The sequence below is a fragment of the Myotis brandtii genome, unplaced genomic scaffold (assembly GCF_000412655.1).
Source record: "Myotis brandtii unplaced genomic scaffold, ASM41265v1 scaffold176, whole genome shotgun sequence".
Classification (NCBI taxonomy): domain Eukaryota; kingdom Metazoa; phylum Chordata; class Mammalia; order Chiroptera; family Vespertilionidae; genus Myotis; species Myotis brandtii.
This window is the reverse complement of record NW_005356519.1, coordinates 1,554,559-1,572,269: the sequence shown is the minus strand read 5'-3', so window position 1 is coordinate 1,572,269 and position 17,711 is coordinate 1,554,559. Positions and strand designations below refer to the sequence as shown.

The following is a 17,711-nucleotide window of genomic DNA, read 5'->3' as shown; positions in this document are numbered from 1 at the left end:
GCCAGCATCCATAAAACTGTGGCAGGGTTACCTAGCATATAACAGGGGTGGGCAAACTTTTTGACTCGAGGGCCACAATGGGTTCTTAAACTGGACCGGAGGGCCGGAACAAAAGCATGGATGGAGTGTTTGTGTGAACTAATATAAATTCAAAGTAAACATCATTACATAAAAGGGTACGGTCTTTTTTTTTTTTAGTTTTATTCATTTCAAACGGGCTGTAGTTTGTCCACAGCTGATATAGAATAAAATCTCAGCCCTTCACAGGTTTTGACACTTTTGTTGATGAAGATAATGCTAAGGGACACATGACTTTCTGAAAGGGAAGAATGAGGAATTTTCAGGTGGATTAAAGGAATTTGAGGAAAGTCCATGGGAATTGGTAACAAACATGTTGGCCAGACATTATAGTCTTTTTTGAGCAATAAATGCTCTTCTACTTAATTTCCTGCTAATGATGAGGGGTTGGGATGATAGTTGCAGTCTGGTTTCTGGGAAGTAGGTGCAAAGGCCTAGTGGTGCCATAGTCATGCTAACTTTGCTCAGAACAGGGGAGGATGATAGTTGCAGTCTGGTTTCTGGGAAGTAGGTGCCATGGTCATGCTAACTTTGCTCAGAACAGGGGTACTTCCTTGGCTATTGGGTAGTCAGCTTCAGGTCCACCCATAGTAACAACTAGCACTAAGGTGAGTCCTGTGTGGGTTGAAGGTTCTCTTCCTCTTCCCATCAGCAGTTATCGGGAATGTAGAAGGAAGAAACTTGGCCAACATAATGGGCTTTCTGACAGCTTAGCTTGTCCTGTAGTCTGTCATGCCAAACTTAGATACAATTGGAGATGGCAGCAAAGGCCTCTGTGATGTTTTGTTTGTTGATTTGTTTGTTTGTTTGCTGTGAGTCCTGGCTGCTGTATGGGAACTTTGGCCCTCTTTGGGAGACTTCACTGGGGTAGACAAACTCCTGTGAGGAACTATTGAGGAGTCATTGACTAACATGTGGGTCCTACTGCCTCAGGTTGTATATGTAATCCTGAAATGCAACCCACTGGCAATTGAGAAGAGACCCAAGGAATTGTAGTAAATTTTATAGTCAGCCTTGTAATCTTGCAAAACTCCCTTAGCTCTTATAACTGGATGAAGATTTAAGAGATGTTCTCTTGATAATGAAGTTTGTGCAAGTTAAGCCCCTGTCAGCCAGATGGAAGAAACCCTGTTATCCTGATGGAAAACAATGCAACTCAGGGGTTCCCAAGGTTGAAGTAGATGGTGTCATTAATTATGATTATGATGTTCAATATAGGACTTGGTGTGGAATTATAACATTACAAATTCATTTCATTAAGCTGGTCAGCAGCTGCTATACTGCCTGAAATTGAAACTAAATGTGCCTTGCTTACTAATTTGGAGCTGATCTCTCCCTCTGTGTCCCCTGATTCCCAACCTTCCTACTTCAACTGCTTTAAGGAAAATGATTATTGGTTCTTCGTGATCACTCATCTGAGTATGCTGGAGAACTTTGGGGAAGAGCAAGAACTCAAACTTTTATGGCATTTTCTTGGATAAAAATGCCCAAATCTTCACCCTACTCAGACCTACTCCTGATTCAATTGATGGGGTTTGGGCAGTGTTCACAGTGGGCAAGGAGAAGCCCAAGTAACCTCCTGGGTGGGGCCTTTGGGGTCAGTTCAGTGTACTTTGGTTGCTTCCACAGCTGAATGTATAGTAAAAATTAGTGTGTGATGTGATCGCAAGTCTATGTCTCATAAGTGCCAGAGGGAATCATCTCAATTAGGAAGAGCATGTTGTGAAGTGAACATACCTTTGGGTGGCAGGGTGAGGGGGTTCCTCAGGTCTTTCTGACCTCTTTGAGCTACAAGTCTCTGTTACTGGAGTTTTTACAAATTAGAACTTCTGACAAAGTCAGGCAGCTTCCACCTAGAAGTGCTGCTTGGGGATGTGGACCCCTACTGCCCTGATACAGCTACCAGGTATCATTTGAAAGTCAGGCGTAAGCTTGCTGTTGAGCTCTTATTGAAACTGGACACCTGCCTCATGGAGACCTTGTGATTCTCTGGCCCTATTTCCACTGGGGGAAGGAGGGTCAGTGTGGGCTCAAGATTAACAAGGTAGGACAATTTCAACAGACCTCACTAATGGAAAGGAAATTTATATTCAAGAAAGTGGTCAGCCTGTCCCCAGTGCAGTCTCAGCTTTACACAGAAAAAGTAGCAGTTGCCCTCTCCTGCTCACGCCACTGCCAGAAACAAAGGTACTGGCTCAATGGGGCCTTCTGTTCACAGTGCCTTCCCTAACTCTTGGGCCTGGTTGGATGACGTTTTGGCTAAGCTGAAACCTGATGTTGTTCGTTGGGCTACTAGTTGTACAACATCTGCAGCTGTGCAGAACTGAAAATGTATGTGATCTCTCTACTCACTTAGCAGAACTCCTAGCCATTCCCATATTGTTACTGACTTGGCTTGTAATCAGTGGCCTAATTTATGTACCTGACAGATTAAAGACACCTTTGGGGGAGGGGCTGATTCAATCATCCGAGGCCCATACTCTGATGAGGCCCATTGGAGTCACACTGCTGAGTAAGTCTCCATCACCTGGATGACTACCATTGCCGATCAGTAAACTGTAGTGCTGATTGTGGCAACATATCCTCTGTCATAAAATAGGCACAAAGTAAACCTAAGCTTCTGATGCAGCAGCCACTACTGCCTCGGATTTACTCAACTGCGTGGATCCAAGGACCCTTGGGAGGTGGAGGCATGGCTGAAGTCAGTACTGGGGGTTGGCCTGATTTTCCTAGTTGGAGTTCTAGTAGCCTTAGTTAAATATCTTATGGTATAAGTTGTACAGATTTGGTCCCAGTTTTTGTTCATTGGCGGGGCCAACAGAGTAATTGACTGTCAGGAGAATTTGCCAATATGTGGAATAGCTCTGATTGATAGAAATATACTTCTGGAACAAGGGGTAAGCGTGCTTAAAGCCTTGGATCATAGAGATAGTGTCTTCTTTTGAATCAAAAGGCAGGCATGCTCATGGGCCAGGCATAATAAACATAATGTCTACCTCTGTTGCCAAGGAAGATATTCTTACTGTACATTACTAACGATTCAGGTTGTCTATGCTTGGAATTCTTTTCCTAGAATGCAACTGATGGCCTGTGCAAGCATCATAGGGTCCACTTTGCTTCCTTCGGTGAGAGTTGAGGCTTGGGGAATCAGCACAAGTACTGATCCTCTAGCTACTGCTATTTGTTGTGAGTTAATAAGTTTTCTTCCTTTCTGACCTAGGAGTCAGTGCCTTTTGTCAGCATCCAAGGCAGGCTCACGTGTTAGCTTGCATGTAGGGCAAAATTGCACACTCGTCACTCTTCACAATTAGAAGCTATAAGAGATACAGTCAAACCTCGGTTCTCTCCCATCTTGAGCAGTTCGGTTCTCAACCAAGTTGTAAAATGAAAAAATGTCTCAGTTGTTGAACAAAACCGGTTCTTGACCTGACACCCCTTTCATGCTGATACATCAGCAAAACAAAAAGTGTCTCCCAGGCCACAGAGGAGAGAATGCGCCAGTGTGAGTGTGTTTAGAGCCCAATCTTGCCTTGTTAACATCTCAGCAAATTGTGCTGTGAATATTTTTGTATTTTGTGGGTGTTTTTTCTTTTGTTGCTGGCACAATTTTAAAACATAAAGAGTCTATCAAGAATGCTAATGTTGCTAAAGGTGTGAAAGAAACAATGGCCAGAGGCAATTGAAGAGGTAGAAATACTGTTATTAATTTGGATAAAGGAAAAGGAGTTTGCCAGTGACAGCATTTCAGGGGCAATGATATGCAGAAAAGCAAAGATGCTGCAGCTGACCTCCTGAAAGACATACCTGGAATGACTGCTGAAAAAGATTCATTTAAGGCTTCTAGGGGTAGTTCAATAAACTTAAGAAAATAGTGTTTGTTTATTGATTAAACAGTACATTAGACAGGTACTGTATATAAGAAAGGTTAAAATGGAATCATTTGGGGGTCTGGAATGAATCAATTCAATTTTCATTACTTCTAATGGGAAAAAAATGAATCCGTTGTTGAACAAATAGCTTCTCAAACAGCCTTCCGGGATGAATTAATTTTGAGAACTGAGGTCCACTCTATACCTCTACTCTCAGTGGTATGAAATAGCTGACATTTATTTTTGTCCATAAAAGTAAAAAATATTTTCTTTTTCTTCTTGGCATGGAATTCTTATTTAAGCAGTGATTTGGGGATGTAGGCACCTTTATATATTTTTTCTTTTATTATTTGGTTTTCATTAGCTTCCAGATTTGCCATACTCATCTGCATTAAGCTGGCTGAGGGGAAAAGAAGATGGGGAATGTGTGTGGGATATTTTCATGGGCCAAGCTTAAAAATGGTACATATCATTCACTTTCATTGACTAGAACTTGTTCAAACATTACCCTTAGATGGGGAGAAACGTGGTCTAGTCCTATGTCCATGAAGAAGAGAAATGAGTTTGGTGGAAAGTTTTTTTCCACAGATGGAAGGTATTTCCAACCAACAGATGTGAAAATGAGCAAGACATGTCTTTAGCATGGCTAAAATCATAGGCTGCATGAAGTAGAGTGTGGTAGATGATGAGAGGCGAGTCATGAATCATCCTTTACCTTAGGTTGATCTCTCTGAAGGTGACTGGCAAACGCTGAAGGATTTTAATCTTGGAATAACAAGATTAAGGGAGAATATTTACGAAGCTATAGCAATAGAGTGAGAAAAAAATGTCAATTTTAATGAAGCCAGTGACAAAAGAGATTCACTAATACAATAAAAGTAATTTTTGAACACACCCTGAGGGTCATGCATGGTGATGGTAATACGGGAAAATTGGACTGGAACACACGGTGTTCCTCTAGGCAGGATGGTTCTTGGGTTCTTTGTCTGGTGGAATCGAAGAATGAAACCACGGAATAAAGGTGCTTTAGCAAAAGGTGGAAATTTATTGAGAAACAAGCATATGGGGGTGAAGGGAAGAGTCCCACTAAGTCCCTTTTCCTTCAGCGTATAAAGGCTACAGATCTTTGTGCCTTGATATCCCCTCTGGTCACTGCTCCCCTTAGATTGGTTACTATAGCAACTCCAGAGCTCAAACCTCAAGTGAAGTATACTAAGGTTCCCTCCTTCTTCTCCCTTATTGTTTCCCTATTCCCCCTGGGCTTTCTTCTTCCCTCTCTGAATGAGGGGCTCCCTTCCCTTTTTTCTGTAAATGTCTACCTTTCTGCAGCTCTCAGTTCCCTTATCTTATAGAAATGTACCTTCTACTCCCAGCTCCCTTATCTTATGGAAATGTACCCGTCTGCAGCTCTGTAGCCCTGTGCTTTTTCCATGGACCCCTTCCTAAAATTTGCTAAACCTGCCTATTTCACCCCTAAAAGCTCCTTTCAGTGGGTACTAGATATTTGCCAAAATAAAACCAGTAACAAATGGACCAGTGAGATACCAGTGGTCAGAGAGAAGGTAAAGAATAGTATGTGGCCGAAGCCTGTTTGGCTCAGTGGATAGAGCGTCGGCCTGTGGACTGAAAGGTCCCAGGTTCGATTCCGGTCAAGGGCATGTACCTTGGTTGCGGGCACATCCCCAGTAGGAGATGTGCAGGAGGCGGCTGATCGATGTTTCTCTCTCATCGATGTTTCTAACTCTCTGTCTCTCTCCCTTCCTCTCTGTAAAAAAATCAATAAAATATATTTAAAAAAAAAGAATAGTATGTGGTGGGGGAATGTCTGAGGAGAGGCTTGAGGTAGGAAAATAATGGGATCAGGTTTAAGTTATTGAATTCCGTGAGTTTGTACAACACTTAGGTGGATATGCCAAGCACGTATTGTTTATGTATAGCTGTGTCTCCTTAGAAAAGTCAGTACAGAGTTGGTAATGCCAAGGAAGAGACTAAAGATCACCAAGATGGGGCTCCCACATTACACATATTCAGTGAGTATGTGTTAATTGACTTTTGTGTTATTTATTTTTCTGTTAAAAAGGAAAAGTTGTTACTCTTTGATTTACTGAACACATTTTGACTTTTTTCTGATTTCTCAGGTATTCAGGTAGAGTTAATAAGTACCCATAGCTGAAAGATGTAATAGTAGCATTAGATTCAAGAAGAAATCTAAAATAATATTAAGTGAGCATATATTCTGCTTTGACTGAAATGGCTATCATTGGTGGTGTCTGTAATTTCTTCAGATTGCTTGTTACTTCTGCTAGCTACAACAATGATGTATTGGAAAGTCTCAAGCTCTTTAATTGTACACATCATATTGCTATCAGCTTAAAAAACATAGTTTCCTTTTCTTTCTGGTTAAACGTTGCTGTTTTATAAAGGAGTATTCTTCTTCCATGTATGCTCCGAGCTAATTGCTGTTGCAAATACAGCTTGAGTTTACAATCAGCAATAATGACACCACATGGCTTAAGATTACCTAGTTCTGTTTTGTTTGCTTTTTTCATCTTTTGCAGTTCTAGGACTGGAGGTAATAAGAAAGAGGAGTGAGGTTCTCTTTATTGACTCCACTTTTCTATGCCATCCATGCCTGTCCTTTATTGCCTGGTTGAAATGATGGCCACTCTGGAAATGAAGCATGATTTCATGACTGCTATCCCAGACTGAGCCTAAAGCTCAGGACGGCCATACTTCCCCTGTCCACCCTCCACCCTCCAAGTTAACCGCGTGCATCACAATCTGCTCAGAAGATGCAGACATGAGAATTCTGTTTTCTTCTTGGTTAATTTTTGCATATTGAATTGCCCAAGTTCATGGAAATGGTGGAGGGTGGTATGTAAACATTGTAACAGGAAGCATCTGGGTTCTTCTACTGAGTTAGTTAGAAGAGGATGCTAATAAAACCGAATAACTGCTTTGGACTCTAAAAGAGCCGGTGAGCATTTTTCTATAGAAACAAACTGGATTTTGCATGCTAAACTGTCACTTCACTAGTCTGTTTCCATGTTACAAGGACAGGGTGAAACTATAAATTGGTTGACCTAAATTTACAAAGCCTTGAAGTACAGGTCCTGCTGATTAGGTTGATTCCATCAGCTATCCCTGTGAAGAACTTGATAATGAGTTACCCAGACTTAACTCGGCTCAGAGATACCAGGACATTGTGCTGGTACGGTCTGAGAAGGTGTAGTCTACTTCTAATTTTAATTGCAATGTGACATTTAGAAAGGCTGTTCCTATTTTTTCTATTTTAAACTAGTGTCCTAAATAGGTGTGTCCATACTACTTAGTTTAGGGACACAGGCTCCAGAGTCCAGACCCTCTTGCCATTTCAGATTTGGCAGAAAGGTAGGACAGGGTGTTATGTTGGGCTGGAGCTCGGCTGTTTCCAGTGCGATGTCAAGCGCTAGGTCCTACTGGGCTGGTGGTTCTGTGTTTAGGTGCTGGTTGTGCTATGTGATACAAAAAAGAAAAAGGACACCTTCATTTCTAGCCTCCGGTTTTCAAGCACAAGCCGGAATACCAACTCCACATTCCTCAAGTACCAGGGGATAGAGGACACCATCTTGTATGACTGCTTGGTAGAAGTCTATTAATACAAACACCTAATTTTTCCATGAACGCTAACAATGGTTAGTTTATCATCACATGTAGAATTACTCAATAGGTTTGCTTTTTGGATCCCAAGTAAATCACCATTTCCATGTGTATCTTAGCAATTAATCTTTGAATTTTATCATAATTAGGTTGAATATCATGAAGTTATAAAAAAAAACACACCTCATTTTGCCAATAACATTAAATTGGTATTTGGATTATGTAGTATTATTGCATTGATTTCTTACCATTTTAAAATTCTGGGGTGAGAATTTAATTTTACAAATTGTAATAGTTTGACTTTTCTAATCAGCAAGTTTAATGGTTTAATGGTTGTCTGTTTTCCTTGCCTTGTATTTTCCATTACAGGAAGCATCCCCGTTATCTGGACTCCCCGAGTATGTTAAAATAGTAGAAGTTGGACCTCGCGATGGATTGCAGAATGAAAAGGTAGCTTGATATCACTTTTGCACAATTTATCTTAAATGATAAATTAAATATTCATATTTTTTAAAACTCTAAAGACTTAATATTTCATATGCTACAATATAATATTTGTTCTCATTGCTAGTTGAATTTATAAATCTTAACTAGGATTTGCCTTCAGTTAAGAAGTAATTTTCTATTTATGTTTCAACAGACCCTATACACATTAATTATAAAATAACTTTCAATGTTTTCCTAGGTTATAGTTCCTACAGATATAAAAATTGAATTTATCAATCAACTTTCTCAAACTGGCTTGTCTGTAATAGAAGTGACCAGCTTTGTGTCTTCCAAATGGGTACCACAGGTATGTAATCCATAACTCCTTATCTGGGTCCTTATGTCAGCCTTGCCAAGATTTAGAAAACAATGTGATGTGCATTGTGATATAATTATTAATTTGTTATCTTCTTACAAAATTATAGCGCATACACTGAGGTAAGATTAAGGAAAAACCTCTTTGATGAAATATCTTATATAAATTAAGTCCTAAAAAGTTATTTAGAATTCCATGTTGTTCCCACCTGATTATATGGCTCAGCATCATGAGCAGAGGATAAGGCTTGTCCCTGACATCTTCCACCCCCACTCAGTTTAAGGTTCCCCTGAGGTTCTGCCTTCAACAGTTTTCTCTGTGCTCTTTTGCATATCCTTCCAACATTAATAGTCACTTCTAAGAGGATACAAACCTGTGTTTCTAGTCCTCCCCTTTCTGGTGAGCTTCAGCTACATGTACCACCAGTACCTCAAACCAGTGGGTTCAAAATCAAACTCATTGTCCATCCTACTGTATGCTAATAGCTCAGTTGTTCCCTTTGAAATCTTGGACTTTCTGTACCACCAGTACCTCAAACCAGTGGGTTCAAAATCACTCATTGTCCATCCTACTGTATGCTAAAAGCTCAATTGTTCCCTTTGAAATCTTGGACTCGAATGCTCAACGGGTTGTCTCCTGTATCTAGTCAGTGACTAGCTCATACAAATTCTTAGTCCTCTGTAAAGCATATTCCTACCTCTTCTTTTCAGTCCCATTGATACATTAGTAACCCACACCCTTATTGACCAATTATTGTGATAGTCCCTTAAATGATATCCATACGCATTGTTTCTCTTTATTATTTCTTTATATATAGGATGTCTCCCAAAATGTACACACATTTTGAATGATTATAAAGCCAGTGTTTATCAATATACAGTTCATTTTCAAAATTTAAAATAATCTTAACGAAATGAATAATTTTTTGTTAATGCCTATTTTCAAACTTATGAATGTTCTGGTCCAGGCACTGCTGATAATGTGAAGCAATGATATCACAAACATCAAGAATCATTTTGTTCGGTATTTTTTGCCCCCAATTTGTCAACTATTGCCAGTTTTGTATCGTAAACTTTATCTTTTATGTATCCCCATAACAAAGTCTAGTGCAGTGGTTCCCAAACTTATTTGGCCTACCGCCCCCTTTCCAGAAAAAATATTACTCAGCCCCTGGAAATTAATTTTTTTTAAATTTTAATAGCAGTTACTCATCACCCCCAAATGCACCTGTGGCCATCACCGCCCCCCTGGATCGCTGCAGCGCCCACCAGGGGGTGGTAGCGCCCACTTTGGGAATCACTGGTCTAGTGGATAAATACTCTTTGTTCAAACCTTAGTCTGGCTTCACCCAATATTCAAATCATTTAAACCTGAAAAGGAAAGAAAATTAAGTTAGTTGTCAGCTGTTAAAGTGTGTATATATTTTGGGGGGACTCCCGCTGTCCCCCCAAAATGTATACTAGTATATACTTTGAATGATTATAAAGGCAGTGTTTGTACTTCAACTGTGTTTTCAAACTTCCAGTAGCATTTTAGGATGAATTTCTGTTTTTTTTAAATTTATCTTTATTATTGAAACTATTACACATGTCCCCCTTGTCCCCATTTACCCCTTCCAGCCAGCTCCTGCCCCTGTCCCCCAGGCCTTCATCACACCATTGTCTATAATCTATGGGTTATGCCTATCCTATCTAATAAAGAGGGAATATGCTAATTGACCCTCACACCTTCGCAAAGATGGCGGCACCCACAGCCAATAAGGAGGGAATTTGCTAATTGACTGCCCTGCCCTCAAAGATGGCTGTTCCCACAGCCACAAGATGGCCAGCAGGGGAGGGCAGTTGGGGGCGACCGGGCCAGCAGGGGAGGGCAGTTGGGGGCAACCAGGCCGGCAGGAGAGGGTAGTTGGGGGTGACCAGGCTGGCAGGGGAGGGAAGTTGGGGGCGATTGGGCCAGCAGGGGAGCAGTTAGGCATCAATCAGGCTGGCAGGGGAGTGGTTAAGGGGTGATGAGGCTGGTAGGCAGAAGCGGTTAGGGGCAATCAGGCAGGCAGGCAGGCGAGCAGTTGGGAGCCAGCAGTCCTGAATTGTGAGAGGGATATCCGACTGTCGGTTTAAACCAAAAGTCAGACATCCCCTGAAGGGTCCCAGTTTGGAGAGGGTGCAGGCTGGGCTGAGGGACACCACCCCCTCAAGTGCATGAATTTCGTGCACTGGGCCTCTAGTATGCTTATGAGTTCTTTGGTTAAACTCTTCCCCCTACACCCACCCACCCCAGCCTTCCCACTGCAATTCATTAGACTGTTCCATGCTTCTATGTCTCTGGATCTATTTTGTTCATCAGTTAATTTTGTTCTTTTGATTCCACATATGAGTGAGATCATGTGATACTTGTCTTTCTCTGACTGGCTTATTTCCTTTGTTCACAGCTTAGTCTGGCTGAAAAGAAAGAAACATCAATTGAGCTTTCAGTTGTTAAAGTGTGTATACATGTTTTGAGGACAACCTGTATTTTCCCACTCCTAAAATAATCTCCCAGAAATACCAGCCTTCTCAAACTTCTTTAGAGTTCCCTTCTCCCCACTGAAAAGATCAGGAAACTTTGGACTGGTCTTCAAGGCTTTTTTCCTGGGCTCTTTTTTCCTTTCCAGTCTTAACTCTGTTTTCCTATTTCATTTTGCTGAAGTCCTGCCAAGTCAAATTGCTTTTTGTTTTCTATTTACATGCCCTGCCTCTTTGGCTCTAGCTCTTTATTAATACTTGCTCATGAGCATCTCAATTTCTGCATTTCTCTGAAGTTATAACAGGATGATGTGCAAAGTCTTAAAACATTAAAGCCTTTTTAATTGCAAGACATTGGAAGCAGCCCAGCTGGCATGGCTCAGTGGTTGAGCATCAAACTATGACCCAGGAGGTCATGGTTTGAATCCTAGTCAGGTCATATGCCCAGATTGCAGGCTCGATCCCCAATGTGGGGTGTGCAGGAGGCAGCCGATCAATGATTCTCTCTCATTATTGATGTTTCTATCTCTCTTTTCCTCTCCCTTCTTTTTTGAAAACAATAAAAGTATATTTAAAAAAGACATTGGAAGCAACAGAAACCACAGTATAATTATTAGTATTAGTAATATGTCACTTTTCACAGAGTCAGTATTCAAATATCAGTTACTTTTGTTCATTCTCCAAATAGACCATAATTTTTCATTCATCCCATTGTCACTGTTTATACTCATATTTTTTGTAAGTATTTTTCAGTGATCTCCTTCCTTGGCTATAAGCCTTTTAGAGGCAGTGATGTGTCTCTCTTGTTTATTGTGTCTCTTGTGTTTGGTGCCTAGTGAGTAGGTGCTCAGTAAGTAATTGTGAAATGACTAGAGGCCCGATGCACGAAATTCATGCAAGGGGCTTGTCCCTCACAGCCTCAGTGGCTGCCTTGGCTCTCGCAGCCCTGGCTTCGTTCAGAGGTCATCCGGAAGGACATCTGGAAGGTTGTTTTGCTGTCCGGTCTAATTAGCATATTACGCTTTTATTATTATAAATTAGTGAATCAATTAGCCTGAAAAAATAGCACATTACTTTCCATTCTTTGGTTTGGACAAGTGACTTACTTTTGGTCACATATTTGGTCCTGTCTAATGAAGGTCACAGATATTTTCCTTAGGAAGACACACATAGCTTGTTGAGACTGTACATATTTTCTTTATATTTTCACTTTGTAAAATGCTAGCTATTATTATTTCACTTACTGTCATTAATTTTAAGAGAATGTGAGACCCTTTTATCATCTCTAAGACTTCATGAAATTGCTGCTGCGTTTGATTCAGCCGGTGCTCATTCCACAGACTTGATTATTGGTGGAGAGACCCTGGAGTCTGGTGTCACTTTAGAATTAAGGTGAAGAGAGAAAACATTCATGGTAATATTAATTAATGACTGATGAAAGTTATATTTCAGACATTATATTTTACTAGTCCTCCTCAAGATATTTTTATTTCCCAATAGTTTTCTAAAACTGCTACAAAATAGTCATCTTTCCTATTATAATGCTTATTGGTCACATTTATTATTAAGCAATACTGGAAATTGATTGGTGGATTATTGTTCAGATTGATGGAGGACACACCCAGTGACATTTAGCAGGAAAAGGATAGGCCCCTTTCTAGAGGGCCATGCTTCTTCTTGCTAAACTAGTGAAGAGCAAAGATGGATACAACAAAAGGGAAGCAGTCCTCTGTGAGCAGTAATGGGAAAATGCCTTCTGGCCTCACATTAAGTAGATACATGTGATGGAACCATAAAATAACATGATTTATTCTGGACTCAGTCCTGCAGTGAATTTGGGACTTAACCTATTGAGACTTCATGAACTCTTCCTGGGCTCAAAGTATTATGGAATAAATGACATAAGTCCCCACACAGCTCTTGAGGACAGCTGCGGTGAGGTACACGTTCCTCTGGTCCTGTCTTCCTGTCTACATTCCTCCTTGAGCTTGAGCAAGTGACATAACCTCTTTGAACCTTGGAAATCCCAGCAGTGATGCCTGCAGCCTGGGAGTTTCGGGGCAGCAAGGCCTGTGACTGGGTCCCTGAGTGTGACTGCCCAGAGCCCAGAGCACCGGACTCATGACTAGCGTCAGTAATGAATGCCTGACTGACAAACAGACTGACTGACCTGTCCTGGGTGCCACAGAAATTCACTGCCTTCTCTCTTTTTCTTCTCTCTTCTGCCTTTTTCTTAAAGCTTAAGGTATGTGTTTAGTTTAAATATTTGGGCCCAATCTGAGTAATGTAAGATACTAATCTTTCAAATACTAAAGAATATGTTATATATTTCACTTTTATTACTCATCTGGTTACATGCATTTACAAAAAAACAAAAACAACAGTTTTTTTAGATAAAGCATGTATCCATAAAAGCAGTGTGCCTGAATCAAAGACATGATGAGGTTCATATTCTAAAATTACTTACTGCAGAAAGAATATGTTATATATTTCACTTTTATTACTCATCTGTTTACATGCATTTGTAAACAACAACAAAAAGTTTTTTTTAGATAAATCATATATCCATAAAAGCAGTGTTCCTGAATCAAAGACAGGATGAGGTTCATATTCTAAAATTACTTACTGCAGGACATATCAAAAGGCAGTATTGAGCCCTAGTTGGTTTGGCTCAATGGATAGAGTGTCAGCCCACACAGACTGAATGGTTGTGGGTTTGATTCTGGTCAAAGGCATGTACCTCTATTGCAGGCTAGATCCCTGGCCCTGTTTGGTGCATGTGGGAGGAAACCAATTGATGTGTCTATCTCACAACGATGTTTCTCTCTCTCTGTCTCTCCCCCTCCCTTCCACTCTCTCTAAAAATCAGTGGAAAAATATCCTCAGGTGAGGATTAACAATAACAAAAAAGGCAATATTGAGAATATTCCACTTTTGCTATTTTATTTTCCATAGTTGTGTTTGTGTTTTAGAATTCACTGAGCTTGACTAAGCAGAGCAATTTTTTTTTTGTAGCTGCAGGTCATCTCATTATGTAACTGCTGATTTCACTGGTTTTATACCAACAAAAAAGGCCTTAAGTCAGCAGAACTAATTCATAGTGATAATTCCTCTTTTGAAATTTTATATCTTTCATATTTTAGAAGAAACTGTTATGACCTCAGACTCATCTAACTTAAAGTCATGTCTGAGATTTGTGACAGAACAATCTTAGTACAACAGCTTATGTGTAATTGTCTGAAGTAACTTCTATTTCTTCTCAAGACTGAGCTTGGCCCCAAACTGGTATTCTGTTAACTCTGCATCTTCTGTTTCTTCCCGTCAGACCTAGGTCATGGGAACAGTTCTCTAGTTTATGTTTAGATTGCTGCTTGTTCACTTATTTCTTTTTTTAGTGTTTTAAAGTTTTTTTTACAGTTTCCCTCCTACTGTTTTGTTTGGCAGTGGCTTTCTAACTAAATCAGCTAAAGAAAGTTCCATGTAGCAGGGTGCCATATAAAACAGGATCCCACACCTATACTCTAAATGGCCAGAGATGATAAAATACCTGCCATGAAAAAAAATGTTCTTTACAACTTATCTAGAAAAAGGTTTCCTTAGAGTGACTTACAAGAACATTTCAAATGAGTCCAGATAGCCCTCCAGTTCAGTGGACAAACAATAACAGCTGAAAGAAAACTTGTTTATAAAAATAGACAGGTTTATGGCAACTTAGAAATGTGGCTCTTAGTAGTCAGCTATTTAAATCGTTATAAATACATTAATTTTAAACAGTGAACTAGAGTTTTACATTCATCCTGAATTTAGGAATTTGGCGTAAGCTTTTTCATTCACATGAATGATTCACGTGAACATCATTTATTTAAAAATAAGAATACATCAAATGTATACAATGCTATATGTTTATGTATGTCATATGCAAAGTCTTGGTTATAAATATTTGCTCCCCATTTAATTAATTTTTAACTACGGAATGGATGGGTCGCAAATCTTGACCTGTCAGCAAGGGATGGAAAAAGACTTTCTCTGTAAAAGTAAAAGGAAATAGACATAAAAGACTGTAGCAATTATTTACAAATCAGTCTAACACTTGAATATATGGCCCAAGTACAATGTAAGCAAGAAGGAATGTGTAAGCTTTTCCTTACCCTCCTTTTATTGTGTGCTGCAATTAATTCTTTATTGGTAATGAAAACACACTTACTGGATTGAAGTTTAAGATTCAGATTTTCATTGATGAGATGCAGGAGGCTGTAGCTTCGGTTACTGAGTTTCCTCCTGGCTTTATTCCTGGCTCTGCTCTTTTTGAGGGGGATGGGTGTGTGAATAGGCAGGGAAGGGGGTAATTTAGTGGGGATGTTGATTTTGTGTGTGAGAGAGAAAGAGGGAGAGAGAAACAGAAAGAACGAGATAATGCCCCTGGGCATGCAGACACACAGAGCCCCCAAATTCTTTTGCTTATGAGGCACAGTTAGCTGGCAGGGCAATTTGATCATCTGGGAAGTATTCCAGGGTGAGTCTCATTCATTATATACCCCAGATGAGTTGGCCTCTGCCATCTCTCCAAAGAGGATCCTGGTGAAATTTACCAAGACCACAGTTCCCGTTTTATAGGGTTATAGGATTCCTTTTACTCAGCTAGGTTGGGAGGAGGAGAGTGGGCTGAACGGGGAGTAAGATTTAACCCAAACTCCATTCAAAGGAGACTGATTTGGAACACTCAGTTCTGGGTTTAGTACACTATACACTAAGTTTGCCCCTCATGTAACCCCTGTTCTATTTGGTACCCTTATGCTTTCCACATGTTATTTCTATAATAGAGTTGGTTCTGTTTGATTACGACAGTTAGCATTAGGCTCCGGCCAGTTCAGATCACCCAGACTAGTCATTGGTGAAGTACATCTCCATTTCTTCTTCTTTTTTCTGGAATTGCTAGCCTGGGAGCACACACTCGTGCTGCTTCCTGTAAAAAGCTTACATATATTAAAGAGGTTTAAGGGTATATTCTTATTAACTAGAGGCCTGGTGCACAAATTCGTGCATGGGTGGGGTCCGGCCAGCCCTCCCTGATGGGGACCCATTGGGCTGGGCCGGCCAGGGGGAGGGGGCGAGGGTGGTTAGCTGATCGCCCCCGCCCCCAATTAGGGTGTTGAGATCCGATTGGGGGCGGGCTGGTGGGGGGCCCGCATCAGACTGGTTGCCTGCCACATAGACACTGGTTGTTCCAGTCATTCTGGTTGTTCCACCATCCCAGTTGCTGGGCTTTTATATATATAGATAGTTTCTAAATGTACTAGGCTTGTTTCATTTTTTTTAAAATATGTTTTTATTGAGTTTAGAGTGAGAGGAAGGGAGAGGGATAAAAAGATAGAAACTAGAAACATCCATGAGAGAGAAGCATCCATCCACTGCCTCCTGCACACCCCCTTGGGGACTGAGCCTGCAGCTGAGGCACATGCCCTGACTCAGAATGGAATTGGTGACCTCTCGATGCATGGGTCAATGCTCAACCACTGAGCCACACTGTCCAGGCTTGTTTCATTTTTCAACTTATTTGAGCATGTTGAATTTCTTCCACATCAAATAATAATTGCTGTGTGTTCAAAATTTGGTCTCAGAGAAGAAATAAAGACACCGAGTTCTCTAGTCAATGACCTTAGATGGTTATTGAAAGCTAAATGAGGATAAAATTGTTCTATAAGAACTATATACACATAGAAAAAATATATTCATTCCTTAGGAAATAGAAATAAACATACAATAGGTTCCACCTCATTTTGCTCCCAGCATTAAATGGAATGAACCATAGACTCTTTAGACTTGTCTGTAAGTCTAATTTTATTTTTGCATTGACCATGTAGCTTGTGGAGAACATTCCAGCTGTATGTTTGTGCAAATGCATGTGCGCATGTGTATTCGAATAGGTGCAATTGTCATGCATTCTTGAAAACTAGTAAAATTAATGCTGGTTCTTTTGATTATCTGCATAACAAATAACTCCACAGTTTAGTGGCTTAATAACACTTTTTTGTGCTTGTGGTTTCTGTGGATCAAGAATTCAGGAATGGCTCAGTTGGGTATCTCTGGCTAGACGTCCCTCTGAGATGGTGGTCAGAGATGGAGCAGCGGGGCTAGGAGTCTGGGAGCTGAGGGCTGCTGGGCACCTCTCTTTCCCTCTGTGTTCTCACAGCCTCTCCTCGTGGTCTCTGTGTGGGTGAGTGTGTACTTCCTCACAGCATGGCAGCTTTAGACAAAAAAGTGACTCAGAACTGCAAAGGGGAGTGTTGTAAGAGGCAGGGAAAAGTGGTGTGCCGTTTATAACCAAGCCTTGTAAATTTTATAGCGTTACTTTTAAATAATATATTCGTTGAGCCAGTTACAAAGGCACCCAGTTTCAGAGGGAGGAGGACAGACAGCACCTCTTGATTGGGAAGGGCAGTTTAGAAGAGCACGTGTGAGGGGAAATATCATTGGAGCCATTTTTATAATCCATGACACTTACGTGTTTTTAAATGGTCTAACTCCAAAGTTTGACCGCGAGAAATGAAAAGTAGCAATTAGGTTTTTCTGGCTTTTTGTTAGCACAAAACATCCTGCATTATTTTAAGTTGCTATATTAACATGTTCATTGGAATCTTCTCCTTTTAAATGAAAATAATTGCATTTAATTAGCCCAGTTATATGCTTTTTCTCACTAATAATTAAGGAATAAATAAAGAGAAAAGCAAGTTCTGCATTTTGAAAATCCCAAGTTTAGAAAGAAAGAAGAAAGAAAGAAAGAAAGAAAGAAAGAAAGAAAGAAAGAAAGAAAGAAAGAGAGAA

At 40.4% G+C, this 17,711-nt stretch overlaps 1 protein-coding gene across 4 annotated transcripts in view; it reads left to right on the top strand.

Moving 5' to 3' along the window:
• HMGCLL1 (3-hydroxymethyl-3-methylglutaryl-CoA lyase-like 1) overlaps positions 1-17,711 on the top strand; it is a 163,131-nt gene that overhangs the window by 40,048 nt on the left and 105,372 nt on the right. For all 4 annotated transcript variants that reach the window (XM_014537290.1, XM_014537291.1, XM_005863300.1 and 1 more), the window contains exons 2-3: positions 7,956-8,036; positions 8,272-8,379. In XM_014537290.1, coding sequence (XP_014392776.1) covers positions 7,956-8,036; positions 8,272-8,379 — 189 coding nt within the window. The remainder of the gene's footprint in view (positions 1-7,955; positions 8,037-8,271; positions 8,380-17,711) is intronic.